The sequence below is a fragment of the Hypanus sabinus genome, chromosome X1, assembly GCF_030144855.1.
Source record: "Hypanus sabinus isolate sHypSab1 chromosome X1, sHypSab1.hap1, whole genome shotgun sequence".
Classification (NCBI taxonomy): domain Eukaryota; kingdom Metazoa; phylum Chordata; class Chondrichthyes; order Myliobatiformes; family Dasyatidae; genus Hypanus; species Hypanus sabinus.
In genome coordinates this window covers 20,436,704-20,458,608 of record NC_082738.1, presented here as the reverse complement: position 1 = coordinate 20,458,608, position 21,905 = coordinate 20,436,704, and the positions used below count along the sequence as shown (strand labels likewise).

The 21,905-nt window shown below is 41.8% G+C and overlaps 1 protein-coding gene across 3 annotated transcripts in view; it reads right to left on the bottom strand.

Annotated features, from left to right (window-relative positions):
* The window catches only part of asic1b (acid-sensing (proton-gated) ion channel 1b), an 878,352-nt gene that overhangs the window by 108,686 nt on the left and 747,761 nt on the right, over nt 1-21,905 (bottom strand). For all 3 annotated transcript variants that reach the window (XM_059956013.1, XM_059956012.1, XM_059956014.1), the window contains exon 3: nt 338-465. In XM_059956013.1, the coding sequence (XP_059811996.1) occupies nt 338-465 (128 nt within the window). The remainder of the gene's footprint in view (nt 1-337; nt 466-21,905) is intronic.

Sequence of the window (21,905 nt, the reverse complement as noted above, 5' to 3'; positions counted from 1 at the left end):
TGACAGGTTCATTAAAGATAAAGAGCAGAAAATGGTAGTGGCATGTAGGAGGTGAGTCAAAAAACCTTGGTTCACAGTTCAGGTGGGGAGCATTGGAAAGGTCACAAGTGAAACCCTGACAGATGTGCGTGGTGCTCCATATTGGAGTTACATCTCATGAGCAAAAGCATTTTGTCCAGGGAAAAGCTAATGTGTTTATGTTGCCGAAGTTCAGTGCTTTCACTGACAACAGCTTGAGCTGGAGCACACAGAAGTGACTTAGTACAAAGCTCTTTGAGTTTTCAAATTAAGTAGCCAATACCAAAGAGAATCATAGTGTGATCTTGGTTCCTCATACCCGTTGTTCTTGACAGGACACAAATGTTTGAAATCCAGGTGGCACTCCGAAACCCAGCTGGTCAATAAATGGTGGTTCATTCTGACCGTGGATCTGAACCTTTATACCAGCTTCAAAGGAGGTTTCATCTGTGTGAAGAAACAGATAAACATTAACACCACATTAGTAAACTCCTGAGCTGTCATCGACACCCACTAAAGCTAATGGCAACAAACCAGCTGCTAGAAGAATTTAGCCGGTTAAGCAGTGCCTGTGGGAGGAAAGGGATTGTTACTGTTTCATCTACTGAGTGGAGAGGGAAGATACCCAGGATAAAGAAGAGGGCACAGTACGGTAGGTGCCAGTAGGTGATTGGTGGACCATGGAGAGGTGAAGGATTATGGGCAGATTTATGGGTAGAGAAGGGGTGGAGTTGGGAGACAGAGGCAGGTGGATGATATGTGGAAGTAGACCAAGAAAAGGCAGATGGAAACAAGATTGGGTGTGGGAGGGGGGGGGGGTGTTGTGATGGAAAATAACTGGTTCTTTGAGTGTCAACAATAGAGGTCTGGACACACACAGTTTTAATAATAAGGAATTTATTTACAAGGGGAAGTCGGGTCAACACAAGCAACTACAATACACAGAAAGCGGTGTGGGGACAGGGTACAGTTACACATACAAAGAACAAGGGAAACACACTATGACAGCTATCCCCCTTGACCTTGGATAGCTGTGGCTCCCTTACCAGGACAAACAAGAGACCTTTCCAAACATAAATCAATGCACTTACCTTCAATGAGGTGGTCTGTAAGAGAGACTGAGCCAGGGACAAGTCTCACCTTTTATAGCATGGGGCTGGGCGAGATAATCCAATTAAGGTGACCAATAATTTAGGTGTGAATTGTGTGGTGAACTACATATACCTGTCTGGACACGCCCCCTGCTGACTGCTCCTGTGGCTCCTCCCACAGACCCCGGTATAAAGGCGATCAAGGCCTGAACCTGGCTCTCAGTCTCCAGGATGTAGTATGGTGGTCACTCACTGTTTGTTCCTTCTTCCAGTCAATAAAAGCCGATATCTCGCCTTACGTCTCAGAGTGAATTATTGATGGTGCATCACATTGATTAGTTGGGAGGGACCAAATGTTGATTGGTGTGTGGTGTGTCCTCCAACCAGCCAGGTGGCAGTGCATCTGTCACGTGGCTGGTATCTCTGGATACAGGGGGGCCGTGAAAGGGGAGATAGCTAGGACTGCAATACGCAGGAAAATAAACACTAGGGCTGGAATCTGATCATGTGATGGATATTCACTTTCCTGGGTCTGAGAGGCTTATTACCAACCTCAGCTTTCTAGCACAGTGGCATGACCTTTCTAAAGGATCAACATTGTTTGTGACAAAGTTAAACTTCTAACCAATATTTCTTGCTCAGCTTCTTGTCGTAAACAAGTAAACAGTGAGATCTTGTAGGCCCATGTTTAATTAACATAAAACAATGCTTCAAGCCAGACAACACTGGCTAAGTTATTAGCACCATTGTGACTGAGTTCAAGGAAGCTTTTAGACCAGACTGATATTGTCACTTAGCACATCAAACATGGTCACAGGTTTAGTTGGTCGGGATATTTGTGTACTCAGAGAGTCAGCTCTCAAAACATTAGTTTTGGGTGTCTAGAATCTCAATCCCCAGAAGATTTTAGACCATCTGTGTGAATTATTTTATCTCAGCAAAAGTATCTGAAAAACATCACATGCAGATAATGTCAACTAGTAGCAACCAGTATAAATATTGGAAAGCATTGGGGATTGTTGGGAATTACAAGGAGAATGACGGGAAGATGGGTGACAGAAAGAAGAACTAGAATTCATTCCTCAACCTTTGGTTTCTGCAACTCGTTGTTAGGTTCTTTTAGTTCGTCAGAATTTGGAAATCTTTTGTAGTTTATGTATCTTTTGTAATCCAGAAATCTTTTATTAAATCAGAAATCCTTTGTGAGTGTTAAATGTGTGTTAGGAATTGTTTGTCTAAAATTAAATATGTATCATTAAAAATAAAATAAACTGTGTTTAAACTCCTTTGTTAGCTGTAAGTATCTCCTCCTCCGTAAGGAGGGAGGAGCAACCACTCAAGCAGTGGGTATTGGCAACTAGATTGCTCTGCAGAGAATCGACAGAGAAGTAAGCTAGTCTTTGAAGAATAGGTTGATACCTCCTTGTACTGAGGGTACCCGTAGATACCAATGTTGGATAGGGTGTCAAATCTTATTTGAATTTAGGGCTTTGCAGATAGTGAACCCAATAACTAAGGAAGGTGATAATGGACCCATTAGGGGAAACCTGGAGGATTAGGGCCATTTCCTCATCAGACAATTCTTAATACTTGCATAATTTACAATGGTATCATTCAAAAACTAAACCCACACACTCAGTGCCAGCATTGCACAGAAAATATTGCAGGTACTGCACAGTGATCAAAGGATTCCACTTCACATTGCCAGAAGCAACCATTTTGGCTGGTACATGTGATAATGGGGATCCAGAAAAGAAAATACTTGATCCAGCCTGATGCTAGAATTGCTGAGGTCTTTCATCTATATTCTCTCAGGTTCTATTTCTCCTCATGACACCCAATGGGAACCATCATTATGCTTTCAGCAGATCAACACCCGAAGTACACTTCTCTCAGTGGTTGCTAGGTAACTGACTACTTTGTCCATTTTGCATGGAGCTATAGCTCCCTGTTTTTTGAGCGCACACAGTTAGACTGGGTTTCAGTCACAATCTATACATAGAAAACAATTTGATACATTATGTGATGTAACATAAGAAACATAAAATGCTATAAAGTGGATATCACAATATTTTCAATGGAATACAACCCATCTGAGTCACGCATGGGATCTGGTGTTATCGACAAGGTCAGCACCTGCTGCCCATTCCTAATTACCCTTGAGAAGGTGGAGGTGAGCTGCCTTTTTCAACTGTTGGATTAATTTTATGTTTCCTTGACTGCAGACACGGACTATGTATACCTTATTATACAGTATGTATATTTGTAATTTTTCCATCTTATAGTCAAGTATAATATACAATATATTTATCAGTTTTATTTCACTTTTTTAAAACATGTTACAAAGTAGAAATAATACATTTTCCATTGAGCCCATTGGGATTAAAGGGATTAGGAAATATACATGCACTTGCACTCTGGCTCCAGCCACAAACCCGCCAAAGTTCCCGACCCCCAACCCTTGACTCTAGCCATAAATTCTGAACCAATGAGTGAGCCAGATGCCAGACAATCCGCATTCCTGAACTTTCAAATGCTGAATTATTGAAGTTTATTGTATTCTGAGAAATATCTCTAACTACATTATACAAGGGTTGAAACCATGTTTTATGGTATCATGGACTGTCGGGCTGTTCCAGGTCAGTGGGTTCCATGATTGGATTGAGTTGGTACAAGGGCTTGTCAGTCAGAGGGCCCAGAGTTCGAGCCTTAAAATATCATACAGAGGGAATTCATATTCACATTAATGTGATTACTACAAATATTGGAATATTTATATTGGTAAATAATATATAAATGCAGTTTATACACTGCAGTTCATCATATAATACACTGTATAATTTATGAAAACAATATCCAGAGTGTATTTATTTTCTTGTTAATCCTCTAGGTCTCAAACATTCTGAGTAGACTACAGCACTGTTAGGTTATCCTTCAATGCCATGATCATTATTCTTTCCCAAGGTCACATAACTTATAATGTGTGTACTCCAGCAACAAGGTAAAAAAAAAACAAAAAGCTAACAGTAGGTTTAAGGTAGAAGCTCCATCCTGGGATTCTTTTTAATGAGCTACAAGTTGTGATGGCCTCCACTAAATACTAGAGTATGGGTCAGCCCTTGAGCTTGCTGGCTGCCTGTCGTACTCCTAATTATTTGGTGAGGAGTACAACAAGCAGCCAATACTCCTGCATCCATTTAGCATCATTGATCCAAGGTGGAATCCTGTTACTTTCAGAACCTTTGCTCTGACAGTTTCTGCCATACAGTGACCACTCAATTGAACAACTGTCTGCTAAAGACACAAGAGACTGCAGATACCAGAGTCTGGAACAAAAAGCAAATTCTGGAGAAACCTAGTGGGTCAGGTAGCATCTGTGGGGGCAGAGGGATGGTCGACATTTTGGGTTGAGACCCTGCATCAGGACCAATGGTTCTATTGTCCTGATGCAGGGTCCCAACCTGAAACATTGATCATCCCTCTTCCCCACAGATGCTGCATGATCCACCGAGCTCCTCCAGAATTTGTTTTGTTTCTACAATTTGATTTTTACCTTTATTAATTAAGAAAGGCATAGGGTAATCTTCGGTCAGGAGGAATCTGAAGTTGCACTGTCAGCTCTGCACAGATTTTCTACAAAGATATGAAATAACAACTTTAATGTTGCAAAAACCCTCAATTTGATGGCAAGCCATATGAGGAGATATTAGGACCAGTGACTGTGTCAAAAAAGTAGATTTGGAGGAGTGAATAGAGGAAGAGAGGTTTAAGCTGGGAATTCCAGAACTCAGACTCCATAGCAAAGAAAGCCCAGCAGCGTCTCTACTTTCTGCGAAGGCTGCGGAAAGTCCATCTCCCACCCCCGCATCCTCATCACATTCTACAGGGGTTGTATTGACAGCATCCTGAGCAGCTGCATCACTGCCTGGTTTGGAAATTGCATCATCTCGGATCGCAAGACCCTGCAGCAGATAGTGAGGTCAGCTGAGAAGATCATCGGAGTCTCTCTCCCCGCCATCACAGACATTTACATTACATGCTGCATCCGCAAAGCAAACAGCATTATGAAGGACCCCACACACCCCTCATACAAACTCTTCTCCCTCCTGCTGTCTGGGAAAAGGCACCGAAGCATTTGAGCTCTCACAACCAGACTGTGTAACAGTTTCTTCCCCCAAGCTATCAGACTCCTCAATATCCAGAGCCTGGACTGACACCTTGCCCTATTGTCCTGTTTATTATTTATTGTAATGCCTGCACTGTTTTTGTGCACTTTATGCAGTCCTGGGTAGGTCTGTGGTCTAGTGTAGTTGTTGTTTTTTTTCTCTGTGTTGTTTTTTTACGTAGTTCAGTCTAGTTTTTGTACTGTGTCATGTAACACCATGGTCCTGAAAAAACATTGTCTCATTTTTACTATGTACTGTACTAGCAGTTATGGTCAAAATGACAATAAAAGTGACTTGACTTGACTTGAGATTAAGGCAAAGGTATCAATGGTGGAGCATTTAAATTCAAGGATGATCAAAAGGGCAGAAACCTGGTGGATGAGGGAGTATTAAAGTATGAATATAAGTCACGAGCCTGGGCTTTACCCAACAATGGAACATAAATGCAACTTCATTCAGCTGGCTGTTCTTCACTGGGACTCACCATATCATCAGTAAAACGCCAGCTTTCATTCCATCACTACCTAGCCACCATGGAACTGAGCTCTGCACCACAGGCAAATAGTTCCTTTGTCGCAAATAGTTCCTTTGTCGCAAATAGGCAAATAGTTCCTTTGTCGCAAATCTCAGAACAGGATGCAGCCAACAATATAACTGCTGACTGAGCATTGACTTTACTGGCAGAATTAGATTATTCATTTATTTAGTCACAACTGGCATCTGAAATCCGACGACAACCTTGATAGCCCATAATTTTTGAGCTAAGAAAGGAAGCATTGATTAAAGTTGAATCAACCTCGAAAAGGATTACAAGCTATTTTTGGTCAGGCTTCTGAGCATTTCAGCTGAAATTATGACTCAACGTAAACTCAAGTTCTGATTTCCCATTCTGAGAATGTCCTGCCGTCATCCCCTGGAATTTCACCCAGAAATGGGAAAATGCTGGCACCAAGGATGGAACCATAAAAACACAGTAAATAGGCACCAGATTCAAGACCCGAACACAGCCAGCTTTGACGTTCCTGGAAGATACTGGAGTGCCATCAACTGTATCAGAACATCAACAGGTTGACACCGCATCAATGCACGATCAAAGACATGTAACTTAAACTTTCAACCAATTCAGTGAAGCAAGTGGAGTCTGCAATCCCTCAGAGCAGCAGCAGACCACTAATTGCCTCTGGTGTGGAGAATTAAATGACGGTGCTTTGCTCCTGAGCATAATGCCAATGAAAGGAGTGGAGAGAGTCATAGATTCTGGCAATTGTACAACACAAAAGCAGGCCAACCAAGTCTACTCTCATCATCAAATACAAAGCTATACTGGTCCCAGTTCATAACACTTGGTCCCTACCCTTCCATACATTGACAATTCAAGTGCTCACCTGAATACTTCTTAATTATTCTGAGGGTCTTTGCCTCCACCTCTCCCTCAGGCAGTATGTTCCAGATTCCACCCACCTCTCTGGGGGGAAATGTTTTACTTCAAGTCCCCTCTAAACCCCATACCCAATGAATGCCCTGTAGCTATGAGAAGTTTCCTACTATCTGCCCTATCTATGCCCTTCATAATTGTGCATACCTCTGGGAGGTCTCCCTTCAGCATCTCTGCAACAAGGAAACAAAGCCCAACCCCTCCAGTCTCTCCTCATAACTGAAAAACTCCATCACAGGCAGTGTCCTGGTGAATCTCCTCTGCTCCCTCTCCAATGCAGCCACATCCTTTCTACAGTGCAGCAGATACTTGGATGGATTTTTCAATCTATCTGTTACCCTTTTATATCCCACCATTAAGTGCAAAATAAACGTTACTGGAATCTTCTGTGATTTGTTAAGTAGAGTGGGAACAACATACATTTACAGTCAGGAGTGCACCTGATCCCAGATATGACAGATACTTTCCAAATCCACATAACTCCTGGCTTCTGGAACTGAGAAATTGGTTCCCCTCACAAGGCTCTACTTTCAATTCCCGCATCAGAGAAAGTCTGTATTTTGGGAGGAAACTAAGTGAAGGGAGCTCACACCAAATGTTTGCTCAGTGGTTCTCTGCAGGGAATTTTAACTTCATGTGTCCACTGGACAGTTGATGCTTCGGGTCGAGGCCCTTCAGCAGGACTGGAGAAAAAAAAAGCTGAGGAGTCATAGTTAGAAGGTGGGGGGAGGGAGAAACACAACATGATAGGTGAAACCGGGAGGGCAGAGGGATGAAGTAAAGAGCTGTGAAATTGATTGGTGAAAGAGATACAGGGCTGGAGAAGGGGGAGTCTGATAGGAGAGGACAGAAGGCCATGGAAGAAAGAAAAAGGGGTAGGAGCGCCAGAGGGAGGTGATGGGCAGGCAAGGAGATAAGGTGAGAGAGGGAAAATGGAATGGGGAATAGAGAAGGTGGGGGGCATCACTGGAAGTTCAAGAAATCAAAATTCATGCTATCAGGTTGGATGCTACCCCGACGGAATACAAGATGTTGCTCCTCCAACCTGAGTGTGGCCCCATCGTGACAGTAGACAAGACCATGGATGGACATGTCAGAATGGGAATGGTAAGTGGAATTAAAATGGGTGGCCACTGGGAGATTCCACCTTTTCTGGTGCCGAGCGAAACAATCTCCCAGGGTCTCACTGATATACTGGAGGCCACACTAGGGAGCACCGGACACAGTAAATGACCCCAACAGACTCACAGGTGAAGTGTCACCTCACCTGGAAGGACTGTTTGGGGCCCTAAATGGTAGTGAGGGAGGAGGTGTAGGGGCAGGTGTGGCACTTGTTTTCCTTACAAGGATAAATGCCAGGACGGAGATCAGTGAGGAGGGATGAATGGACAAGGGAGTCGCACAGGGAGCCATCTCGGCAGAAAGCAGAAAGTGGTGGGGGGGGGGGGATGTGCTTGGTGGTGGGATCACACTGGAGATGGTGGAAGTTATAGAGAATTATATGTTGGACCTGGAGGCTGGTCGGGTGGTAGGTGAGGACAAGGGGAACCCTATGTGGGGTGGTGGGAGGATGGGATGAGAGCAGGCGTGCGTGAAATGGAAGAGATCAAAGTTCTTGCATCACCTGTAAGGCATAAGTCAGGAGAGTGATAGGACACTCACCCCTTGCCTGGATGATGCAGCTCTAACAGAACTCAGAAGCTCAACGCCATCCAGGACCAGGCAGCCTGCTTGATTGGCACCCCATCCACCACCTGAGCATTTATTCTCTCTACCATCGGTGCACAGTACAAGCAGTGTGTACCATTTATGAAATGCATTGCAGTTACTTACTCAGTCCACTCCAACAGTCCTCCCAGACACACAACCTACCTTTACCATCAAGAAAGCAAAGGGCAGGAGCAAATTGGAACACTACCACCTGCAGGTTCCTCTCTCAGTCACACACAATCCTGATTTGAAAATTATATCACTGTTCCTTCAACAAAGCTGGGTCAAAATCCTGGAACCACTCTGCAACAGTACTGTGGGAGCAGCTTCACCACAACTGCAGCAGTTCATGAAGGTGGCTCACCCATACCTTCTCAAGGGCAAATAGTGATGGGCAATAAAGGGTGACCTTGCCAGTGGCGTTCAAATCCCAAAAATGAATATTAAATAAAAGCTGAAGGCAACAGCTGTGACTTATAACACAGTGGAAAGGCTGCCTGCAGAGAAATTGAATTTATCACAGAGAATATACATTCTTAGTAGAGCAAGAGTACCTGTAAGTGTTCTTGGTATGAGAGCCTAAGAGAATTTGGTGAGTTTATTTGCTGCTATAGTGGGACAACGCTAGACCACTTTGCATTGACAGCTGTCAAAGTCAAAGTTAAGTCAAAGACAATGCAAATTTATTATCAAAGTGGCTACAGTACATGTCACCTTGATATTCATTTTCTTGCAGACTTTTACAGGAAAATAAAGAAATAGAAAATAATTGATGAAAAACTATACATAGACAAAGACTAACAAACAACTAATGTGCAAAAGAAGATAAATCGTGCAAATACAAAATAAATAAATAAATTCAAGAGTTGTAGGGTCCTAGAAAGTGAGTTGGTAGGATATAGAATCAGTTCAGAGTTGTGGTGAGTGAAGTTATCTGCGCTGGTTCAGGACCTTGATGGTTGAAAAGTAATAATTGTTCCTGAAGCTGGTGGTGTGGAACCTAAGGCTCCTGCATCTCTTATACGATGGTAGTAGTGAAAGGAATGCATGGTGGGGATCCTTGATAATGGATGCTGCTTTCTTGTGGCAGTGCTCCTTGCAGATGCATTCAATGGTTGGAAGGCCTTTACCTGTGATGGACTGGGCTATATTCACCACTGTCTGTAGACATTTCCTTTTGTGAGCAATGTTATGTCCAAAGCAGGCTGTGATATGCAAAAGTTGGTGCAGTCTTTCATTGATACTGTTATGGTTATTATTCTATAATGGATTTCCTGACTATGCCCACAAGAAAATGAATCTCAGGGTTGTATATGGTGACATATATATACTTTGATAATAAAATTAGTTTGGACTTTTGATGCAGTCGGTTAGAATCCCAATCAAATTCTGGCACAGGTCTTGTGCTAAGTAGGAGGAGATTTCAGTTGGTGTAAGGATGAAAATTGTCACCACAATGTACTGAGGAGCCTCCAGTACTGTATATTATCCAGTTCAAGAGATGGGAAATGCAGATAGAGTATTAGTGAGACTTAAATATTGAATCTTGCCTTTAGAGGCACCTACCCAACAATAGACTTGCCGACAGCAAGTCCATTGCAATTTTTGTAGAAAATTGGACTGTAAAAAAGATTAAACTGGTCATTAATCTTTAAAAGCAGATGCAAGTTAACAATGTTCACACCAATCAAAAATATTGGTATAACAGTAGACAACAGTTGGAAGAGGGTAGGGTGGGATTCACATCAGAATCTCACATATAAATAAGGCAAAAATAAATTATGAATCATCAAAATTTACAACCTTTTGCTATAATGCTAGTGACTGATACCTTAAAATGCTTGATCCCACATAATAAGAGTTACCTGTCAGGAATCACTGCCAAGTCCAGCCTGCACCATTCAGTCATGATTTTTAAAAAGCTTCTGTCAAAATATATGCATACGGACAAACTTCCTAAGACACCGAACAAAGGAGAGTTACAGAGCAAATGAAGCAGCTGATGTCAGCATATAGTAAGAGCTGGAGAACATTTAGGCAGAGGCTGATAAGTAGCAGGTAACATTCATACCACACAAATGCCAGACATGACCATTTCCAAGACAGGCTAACATTCAATGGTGTTACCGTTACTAAGTCTCCACTATCAATATCGTAGGATCATCACTGAATACAAACTCAACTGGACCAGCCAAATAAATACCATGGCTTCAAGAGCAAATCAGAGGCTGGGGATCCTGAAGTGAGTGACAAACTCCCCAATAACCCCTAAGACCTTCAAGACACGTCAGGAGTGTGACGGGTCATTATCTACTTCCCCCAATGAGTGGAACTCCAACAACTCAAGAGGCTCAAGACCATTCAGGACAAAGCAACTCACTTCTACATTGTTATGACCATGCACTTTATCATTTGCCTGCTCTGCACTCTCTCAGTAGCTTTCACAATTTATTCTGCATTGTTATTGTTTTAAAGTAGATGAACTTGCTGCAGAGTTGCAGATTGGTTGGCATGACTGGATCATGGTTGCAAGAAGATTATAGATGGGAGGTTAATGTCCAAGGATACACATTGTATTGAAAGGACAGGCAAGAAGGCAGAGGGGGTGGTGTTGTTCTGTTGGTAACAAATGAAATCAAATCATTAGAAAGAGGTGATGCAGGGTCAGAAGGTATTGAATCATTGTGTATAGAGCTCAGGAACTGCAGGTGTAAAAGGACCCTATTGGGAGTTGTATACAGACCCCCAAACAGTAGTAAGGATGTGGTCTACAAATTACAACAGAAGATAGAAAATACATGCCAAAAAGGCAATGTTACAACAGTCATGGGGGATTTCAATATGCAGGTAAATTGGGAAAATCAGGTTGGCGCTGGATTCCAGGAGAGGGAATTTCTAGAGTGCCAATGAGATGACTTTTTAGAGCAGCTTGTGGTTGAGCCCACTAGGGGATCAGCTATTCTGAATTGGGCATTGTGAAATGAACCACAATTGATTAGAGAACTTAAGGTAAAAGAATCCTTTGGGGCAACTGATCATAATATGGTCAAATTCACCCTGAAATTTGAGAAGGAGAAGCTAAAGTCAGATATATCAGTATTACAGTGGAGTAAAGGGAATTACAGAGGCATGAGAGAGAAGTTGGCTAGAATTGATTGCAAGAGCACACTGGCAGGGATGATGACAGGGCAGCAATGGCCGGAATTTCTGGAAGTAATTCAGAAGGCACAGGATATCTACATCCCAAAGAGGAAGAAGGGTTCTAAAGGAAAGATGACACAACCATGGCTAACAAGAGAAGTCAAAACCCAAAGAGGGAGCATATACAAAATAAAGTTAGCCAATAAAATTAAAGAGGATACCAAAAGTTTCTTCGGATACATAAAGTGTAAAAGAGAGGCGAGAGTGGATGTTGGACAGCTGGAAAACAATGTTGGAGAGGTAGTAATGGGGACAAGGAAATGGTGGATGAACTAAATAAGCATTTTGCATCAGACTTCACTGTGGAAGACACAAGCAGTATGGGGGAAGTTCCAGGTGTCAGGGGTTATAAAGTGTGTGCAGTTACCTTAACTAGAGATAAGGTTCTTGGGAAACTGAAAGGTCTGAAGGTCAGTAAGTCACCTGGACCAGATGGTGTACACCCCAGAGTTCTGAAAGAGGTGGCTGGAGATCGTGAAGGCATTAGTAATGATCTTTCAAGAAGCACTAGGTTCTGGAATGGTTCTGGTAGACTGGAAAATGCAAAAGTCACTCCACTCTTCAAGAAGGGAGAGAGGCAGAAGAAAGAAAATTATAGGCCAGTTAGTCTGACGTTAGTGGTTGGGAAGGTGCTGGAGACGATTATTAAGGATGAGGTCTCAGGGTAATAGGAGGCACATGATAAAATAAACCTTAGCCAACATGGTTTCCTCAAGGGAAAATCTTGCCAGACAAATCTGTTGGAATTCTTTGAAGAAATAACAAGCAGGATACTACAATACCCCGTTTTCCAGACATTCACTTTATGACACCTCACTGTTATGAAAGACCTACATTAGTACCCTGTTTTTGCTAACCGAAGAGTTTTTTCACTTTTACGAAGCCAAGCTCCTTCCCCGGAACAGCATTCCAGCCGCCATTGCTTAAACGCATGCCTGTGAGCATCTGTGCTTTATGTTGATTTATCTTGTGCATCCGTTAGCAAGATGAGTTCTAAGGTATTGGAAAAGCCTAAAAAAGCTCTTAAGGGTGTTATACTTAGCATAAAACTAGACATAATTAAGCATTTTGATCATGGTGAACGAAGTAAGGACATTGTTCACGCATTGAACTTGCCTGTGTCCACCATTTGCACTATTTACACGCAGAGAGTCAGAATCTTAAAAGCTGCTAATGTTACTGTAGGTTCTGCTCGTAGCAAAGTGGTGTCTCTTAGTCGGCATCCAATAATGGATAAAATGGAAAGTCTATTGCTTGAGTGGATTGATGGGTGTACAAAGCATGGTGTTCCATTAAGATATCTTATACTCAAGGAGAAATCAGTCAGTCTTTTTAATAAGCTGAAACAGAAAGCACTCGACAATGGTGATGGAAGTGTTGTGAAAGTGGAATTTAAAGGTAGTCATGGGTGGTTTGATCGGTTTCTGAGGCGAGGGCAGCTTCATGGCTTAAAGTTTACTGGAGACAGTGCTTCGGCTGATACTGAAACTGCTGAAAAGTTCCCAGCAGAACTGAAGAAAGTAATGAGTGGATACGTTAGTCCTTTTGTTGAAAAATACTGTAGAGAAAATAACCTTGATAATTGGTGTCTGGTGATTGTCGATAATTGTGCTGTTCATCCACCTGGCATTACTGAGTATGGCGGTAACATTCGTGTTGCGTTCTTACTGCCAAATACAACATTGCTGCTGCAGCCGTGTTACCAAGGCCTAATAGCCACAATTAAAGCTTACTATACACAAAATGTGATACGCTTTATTGTAACTACCACTGACAGAGAGGGCAACTCTGAAGCATCTTTGCGAGAGATCTGGAAAGAGTACAATATAAAACTGGCAATCGCCAACATTGGAGATGCTCTCGATAGACTAACAGTCACGATGAGAAATGGCGTTTGGAGGAAACTGTGCACCGAAGCAGTGAACAATTTTAAAGGCTTCGAACCATCAACAATAAATATGGCAATAGTGAATTTGGCTAAGGAGGCAGGTTTGTGGAAGTTGACGAAGATGATGTTGAAGAGGTTTTGGCATCCCATGACCAAGAACTGACAGATGAAGAGCTGATGCAATTGCAAGAGGAAAGGATAACAATTGAAACTGAACGCAGTAGCAAACGACCCGAAAGTGAAGTCGTCCAGGAACTGAACGTGAAGCAACTGTGTGAGATTTTCACTGTGAATGACAATGCTGCAATGATTGCAGAAAAGTATGACTTTAATTTTGAAAGGGTACGTAGTAGGTTTAGGGCATATTTGCAGGATGGTTTGAGTGCTTACAAAGAACTGTATGATAGAAAAATGCATGAGGCTAAGCAGTCAAGCATACTGTCATTTTTCAAGCCTTCCACATCAGCCACAGCAGACGACGAATCTCGACCTTTGACATTGAGGCAGGCAGACATAGAAGAAGGTGACCTCCTGCCCTGATTGAAATAGACGACGATGAGATGACACCCCAGTCTCCTCTACCTCCCACCACCTCCGACGGCTCAGCTTAACACACCATCAGTGTGTTCGCTGTCTTCCCGATTCCGATAAGTGAAACTACACTGTACATACATTATTTATACTTGACATAAGGCTGTGTATTTTTATGTGTTATTTGGTATGATTTGGCAGCTTCATAGCTTAAATAGAGTCCTTCTGCCGAGAGTGCTTGCGTGAGATTTTCCTTTCGGTGGACAGTGCTGCAATGATTGCAGAAAAGTATTTCTACTTTATATAGGCTGTGTATTTATCAGATTATTTTTTCTTTTACTATATGTCACTGTTAGTTTAGACTTTATTACTATTTGGCATGATCTGGTAGGTTATTTTTTGGGTCTGCGAACGCTCACAAATTCTTCCCATATAAATAAGTGGTAATTGCTTCTTCACTTTACGACATTCCGGCTTACAAACCATTTCATAGGAATGCTTTACTTTCGGATAGCGGGGGAAACCCGTATACAAAGGAGAATCAGTTGATGTTGTGTGCTTGGATTTTCAGAAGGCCTTTGACAAGGTGCCACACATGAGACTGCTAAACAGAACCCATGGAATCACAGGAAAAATACTAGCATGGATAAGGCGCTGGCTGATTGACAAGAGGCAAAGAGTGGGAATAAAGGGAGCCTTTTTTGGTCAGCTGCCAGTGACTAGTGATGTTCCACAGGGGTCTGCATCGGGACTGATTCTTTTTACATTATATGCCAATGATTTAGATGATGGAATTGATGGTTTGGTTGCAAAGTTTGCAGATAATATGAAGACAGGTAAAGGGGCAGGTAGTTTTGAGGTTGATAGGTTCTTGCTTGGTCAGAGCATGAAGGGATACAGGAAGAAGGCAGGAGATTGGGGCTGAGAGGAAAATTGGATCAGCCATGATGAAATGGCTGAGCAGACTTGATGGGCCAAATGGCCTAATTATGTTTCTATTTCTTAAGGTCTTACCTCATTCTAGCTCAATCCATAGTGTTTAATGATTTGATCTGTATGAACAGAATGCAAGACAAGCTTTTCATTGTATCTTATACGTGTGACAATTATGAACCAATTCCAATACTCCATCTATCACCCTAAACACTCCCTTTCTGCACCACCAGCGCACAGTGCCTGCTGTATGTACTATCTACAAAATGTACTGTGTTTACTAACCTAGGCTACTCCAAACCTACAACCTCTACTGTCAAGAAGGACGAGGGCAGCAGAGACCAGGGAACACCACCACCTGCAGGTTCCCCTCCACATTACACTCCATCCTGACTTGGGAATATATTGCTAGTCCTTCCTCTTCACTGGGTCTAAATCTCCAACAGCATCTTCACCTGGAAGTCTGCAGCAGTTCAAGGTGGTGGCTCATCTCCCACCTTTGTAATGTCGATTAATGACAGGCAATAAATGCTCATCTTGCCATGGGCAGCTGGAGGTATCAGAGCCAACAGAAAAAAGAAAAAGCAGAAGTCATACAGGTGCTATGAACAGGCCCTGACATATTGGTGACATACTGGTGCCTACTAGCTTGCTTGTGATGCCTCTTTAGCATGATGTGTTGTAAACCGGGATTATTAAACAGAGGGTAGAAAACAAAACATTGCAGCACAGTACAGTTGAGGCCCTTAGGCTGGGGATGTTGTGCCAATGTTTTAATCTACTAACCTTTCTCTCCTACATAGCCCTGCACTTACCTAGCATCCATGTGCCTATGAGTTTCTTAAATGCCTCTGATGTATCTGCTGATACAACAACCCCTGGAAGCGCATCCCATAGACACAGCACTCTGTGTTAAAAAAAAACTTCCCTCTGACATCACCCCCATACTTTATACCAATCACCTTAAAATTATGCCCCCTTGTATTAGCCATTTCTGCCTTGGGAAGATTTCTCTGGCTATTCACTTGATCTATGCCTATTATCATCGTGTACACCTTTAACAAGTCACCTCGCATCCTCATTCGTTTCAAAGAGAAAAGCCCTAGCTTGCTCAACTCATCCTGATAAGACATGTCCTCTAATCCAGGCAGCATACTGGTAAGTCTCTTCTGTACCCTCTCTAAAGCTTCCACATCCTTCTTATAATGAGGTAACCAGAACTGAACACAATATTCCAAGTGTGGTCTAGTAGCTTCATGTGGCTTTCTGACACTTCGTTACTGCATATTCTAAATTCCATTGAAGAGTTCCTAGAGCTCCTTGTCTGGGGTCTTGCTTGATGGGTAGCACTCTTGTTTCTAAGTCAAAATAATAAGGCCCCACTCCAGAGGCTTTAGCACAGATATAGAATTGTAGAGTCAGACAGCGTAGAAACAGCCCACCATATCCAGCAGACTATAAAGTACTCATTCATCCTTATCTCATTGGCCATCAACTGGTCTGTCACCTTCAATGGTGCGGTGATCAAAAGCTTGTGTAAATTAAAGTAAAGTCTCTTTGGAACTTCTGCCTCCAATCCCAGAAATCCCAGAAAAGGTAGTGGAGTGTGTTTTGGAAAATAGTTAATGTGACACTCTCTAAACATTGTGAGATCACTGTACTGGACAAGATTTGAAGTGACGCCCCATTTGCCTTGAGGTGATGCAAAAGATACCACAGCATGAGTCTGAAAGAATTCTCCTAGGACCCTTTGATAATATTTATTCCACTACCAACAAGTAAAACAAAATAGGATATCTAGATCAAAGTTCAAAGTAAATTTTATCACCAAAGTACATTTCTGTTTCCTTATGCAACTCTGAGATTCATTTTCCTGCAGGCATACTCAGCAAATTGAGTGAATAGTAACTATAACAGGATCAATGAAATATCAACCAGGGTGCAAAAGACAACAAACTGTGCAAATGCAAATATAAATATATACAGTAGCAACAAATAATGAGAACATAAAGTAACAAGATAAAGAGTCATTAAAGTAAGATCATTGGTTGTGGGAACATCTCAATGGATGGACAAGTGAGTGTAGCTATCCCCTTTTATTCAAGAGCCTGATGGTTGAGGAGTAGTAACTGTTCTTGGACCTGGTGGTGTGAGTCCTGAGGCTCTTGGACCTTGTATGTGATGGCAGCAGTGAGAAAAGAGCATGGCCTGGGTGGTGAGGATTGTTGATGATGGATGCTGCTTTCCTACAACAGTGTTTCGTGTAGATGTGCTCAATGTTTAGGAGGACTTTACCTGTGACACACTAGACTGAATCCACTACCTTTTCTGTGATTTTCCATTTATATTGGTGTTTCCATAATGCAACCAGTCGATACCATCTCCACGACACATCTATAGAAGTTTGTCAAAGTTTTAGATGTCATGCTGAATCTTCACAAACTCCTAATGAAGTAGAGGCACTGCAATGCTTTCTTCTCAATTACACTTACGTGCTGAGCCCAGGACAGATCCTCTGAAGTAGTAACACTTGGGAATTTAAAGTTGTTAACCCTTCCCACCTCGGATCCTCTGATGAGGACTGACTCATGGACCTGTGGTTTCCCTCTCTTGAAGTTTACAATCAACTCCTTGGTCTTGCTAATATTGAGTGAGAGGTTGTTCTGATACCACTCAGCCAGATTTTCAATCTCCTTCCAATAAGCTGATTCATCACCCTCTTTGATTCAGCCTATGACAGCGGTGTCATCAGAAAACTTGAATATGGTATTGGAGCTGTGCCAAGACATACAGTCAAAGGTGTAAAGTGTGTGTAGAGCGGGGGCTTAGCACACAGTCTTGTGGTGCACCTGTGCTGCAAGAGATTATGGAGGAGATGTTTCTGCCAATGTGAACTGACTGAAAACTACAAGTGAGAAAATCCAGGATCTAATTGCACAAGGAGGTATTGAAGCCAAGGTCTTGAAGCTTATCAATTAGTCTTGAGGGGAAGATGGTATTGAATGCTGAGCTGTAATACAAACCCCATTTCCAGAAAAGTTGGGATATTTTCCAAAATGCAATAAAAACAAAAATCTGTGATATGTTAATTCACGTGAACCTTCATTTAACTGACAAAAGTACAAAGAAAAGATTTTCAATGGTTTTACTGACCAACTTAATCGTATTTTGTAAATATACACAAATTTAGAATTTGATGGCTGCAACACACTCAACAAAAGTTGGGGCAGAGGCATGTGTTACATAACCTTTCCTTTTAATAACACTTTTTAATCATTTTGGAACTGAGGATACTAATTGTAGTAGATTTGCAATTGGAAATTTTGTCCATTCTTGCTTGATATAAGACTTCAGCTGCTCAAAAGTCCATGGTCTCTGTTGTCTGATTCTCCTCTTCATGATGCGCCATACATTTTCAATAGGAGATAGATCTGGACTGGCAGCAGGCCAGTCAAGCACGCGCACTCTGTGTCTACAAAGCCACGTTGTTGTAGCCCATGCAGAATGTGGTCTGGCATTGTCCTGCTGAAATAAGCATGGATGTCCTGGGAAGAGACGTCGCCTTGATGGCAACATATGTCTCTCTAAAATCCTAATATATGCCTCAGAGTCAATGGTACCTTCACATACATGCAACTCACCCATGCCGTGGGCACTGATGCACCCCCATACCATCACAGATGCTGGCTTTTGCACCTTTCGCTGATAACAATCAGGATGGTCGTTTTCATCTTTGGCACGGAGAACTTGACACCCATTTTTTCCGAAAACTAGCTGAAATGTGGACTCATCTGACCACAGCACATGGTTCAAGAGTCTTTCGGTCCATCTGAGATGAGCTCGGGCCCAGAGAACTCACTGGCGTTTCTGCATAGAGTTGATGTATGGCTTCCTCCTTGTGTAATACAGTTTCAAGTTGCATTTCTGGATGCAGCGACGGACTGTGTTAAGTGACAATGGTTTTCCGAAGTACTTCTGAGCCCAGGTGGCTATAATTGTCACAGTAGCATGACAGTTTCTTAGGCAGTGCCACCTGAGGGCTTGAAGATCACGTGCATTCAACAGTGGTTTCCGACCTTGCCCTTTATGCACTGAGATGTCTCTGAATTCTCTGAATCTTTTCACAATATTATGTACTGTAGATGTTGAAAGACCTAAATTCTCTGCAATCTTGCATTTGGAAATGTTCCTTTTGAACTGACTAACAATTCTCTCACGAATTTTAGCACAAAGGGGTGAGCCACGACCCATCTTTGCTTGCAAAGACTGAGCCTTTGATGGATGCTACTTTTATACCCTGCTACCTCTCCTGCTACCAATTAGCCTGCTTAATGTGGAGTCTTCCAAACTAGTGTTACTTGAATATTCTGTGCACTTTTCAATCTTATTTTAACTCTGTTCCAACTTTTGTTGAGTGTGTTGCAGCCATCAAATTCTAAATTTGTGTATATTTACAAAATACAATTAAGTTGGTCAGTAAAACTATTGAAAATCTTTTCTTTGTACTTTTGTCAGTTAAATGAAGGTTCACGTGAATTAACATATCACAGATTTTTGTTTTTATTGCATTTTGGAAAATATCCCAACTTTTCTGTAAACGGGGTTTGTAGATAAAAAGCATCCTGATGTTCCAGGATTGAGTGAAGAGCTTATGAGATAGCATTTGCTATAGGCCTGTTGCACAAGCAGGCAAATTGGAGCAGATCCAAGTTGCCTCCCAGGCAAGAGCTGATAATGTTTCATCACCAACCTCTCAAAACACTTCACCATTGTGGATGTAAAGTGCAACTGGGTGATAGTCATTGGGGCAGGTCACTAAGCTCCTCTTGGGCACCAGGATAATGTTGTATAGTATAATAGTCATTATTACATTGCTTTTAGTGGAATCTTGCTTTCAACATTACAGTAACAATTGTACTTCAAAAATTTTTTATTGGTTATAACATGCTTTGGGGTATTCTAAGATTGAGAAAGCTGCTTTAAAAAATATAAGGTGGCACAATGGTGCACCTGGTAGAGCCACTGCCTCACAGCTCCAGAAACCCTAGTTTAATCCTGACTCCCAGTACTTTCTGTGTGGAGTTTGCATGTTCTCACTGTGACTCTCTAGCTTCCCCTGCATGGTTCAATTTCCTCCCACATCCCAAGGATATACAAGTTTGTAAGTTTGTGTAGGAGAGCAGTAGAGTCTGGGTTGACTGGCAATGTGGGGAGAATAAAATGGCTGTATGGTGCTCAATATGAGCCCGATGGGACAAAGAGCCTGGTTCAGTGCTCTATGACTAAATGCAAGTTTGTTTCTTAATCCTATTAATCTGATGTGCTAGCAAATAACAGTCATCTCCCCAGCAAAGAAGCCAACATTATTCTACATTCTATGCACAGCTTAAAGAAATGAAATAATTCTGCAAACAAAAATGGCCAAAATAAATAATTAATTCACAACTGCCCCAAGTAAATACAACTCATGCCCAGAATGACAGCAAAGATTCCTCATTGAAGCAGGATTATTTCTCCAGCAAAATACAGTGACTTAAAGATAGTTATTTAATACAATGTATCTGTCAAAGTCAAAGCCAAAGTAAATTTATTATCAAAGTACATGTATCTACCATATACTACCTGGAGATTCATTCTCGCAGCTATTCACAGGAAAATCAAGAAATACAATGGAATTAAGGAAAAATACAGAAACAGGCAATGTGCAAAAGAAGACAACTTGTGCAAATAAAAAAAATACTGAAAATCACAAACACAGAAAATCTGCAGATGCTGGAAATCAAAGTAATACACACAAAGTGCTGGAGGAACTCAACAGGCCAGGCAGCATCAATGGAAAAGAATAAACAGTCAACCTTTCAGGCCTAGACTCTTCTTCAGGACATGACAAAATGTTGTGGCCATTACACAGACTTGGTTTAGAGAGAGACAGGATTGGATGCTTAATGTCCCAGGGTTTTGATTTTTTAGAAAGGATAAATGAAGCAGAGGAGTTGCATTACTAATCAGGGACAATATCACAGCTGCACTCAGAGGTGACATAATGGAGGGCTTGACCACTGAGTCTGTATGGCTGGAACTCAAAAATAGAAAGGGTGCAATCACTCTGATGGGAGTGTACTACAAATCCCTCTCCCTCCCCCTCCCCCTAATAGACACCGAAACAGTATGCAGGCAGATTTTGGAATGGTGTAAAAACAATTAGGTTGTTGTCATGGGAGACTACAACTTCTCTAATATAGACTGGGACCTTCTTATTGCAAGAGATTAAGGTGGGGCATAATTTGTTAGGTGCATCCAAGAGGGCTTCTTAATTCGATATTTAGATAGTCCAACAAGACAGGGATTGTACAGGATCTGGTGTTGGGTAATGATCCTGGCCAGGTGACTAACTTTTCAGTGGGAGGGCAGTTAGGGAACAGTGACCACAACTCCTTAAGTGTTAAGATAGCTCTAGACAAGGATGAGTATGCTTCTTCTTCATCTGACTTTAAATAGCGGTTGGCAGTCTAACTTAGAGATGCATTACCGCCACCAACTGGACTGGAGTATCGTGTAGAGAGAAGGGAAATAAAACCCCTACTAGTTCTTTACCAACTGAAAACTAAATTACCCCAAAAAGCCCGACAGATTTTAAATAATGAAAGACAATATTGTGAATTAAATTAAAGTCACTTCCATAACTTAGTAAAGTGCTTAAATGAAAACTGTCAACCCCGAGTTAGTATTGCAGCCTGCATTTGCTTTCTTTCAACCTTGTATGCTTCACATTCTAAAATAATGAGTTCAACTGTTTCATAATAATGACAACACCTACACACCCCAGAATGATGTTTTCCAACAAAATACAAAGAATAATTAAGCATAGTATGCCCAATTCTAAATCAAGTCAATATAATTCCTTCCCTTCTTGCCTTACTCTCTTCTCATCA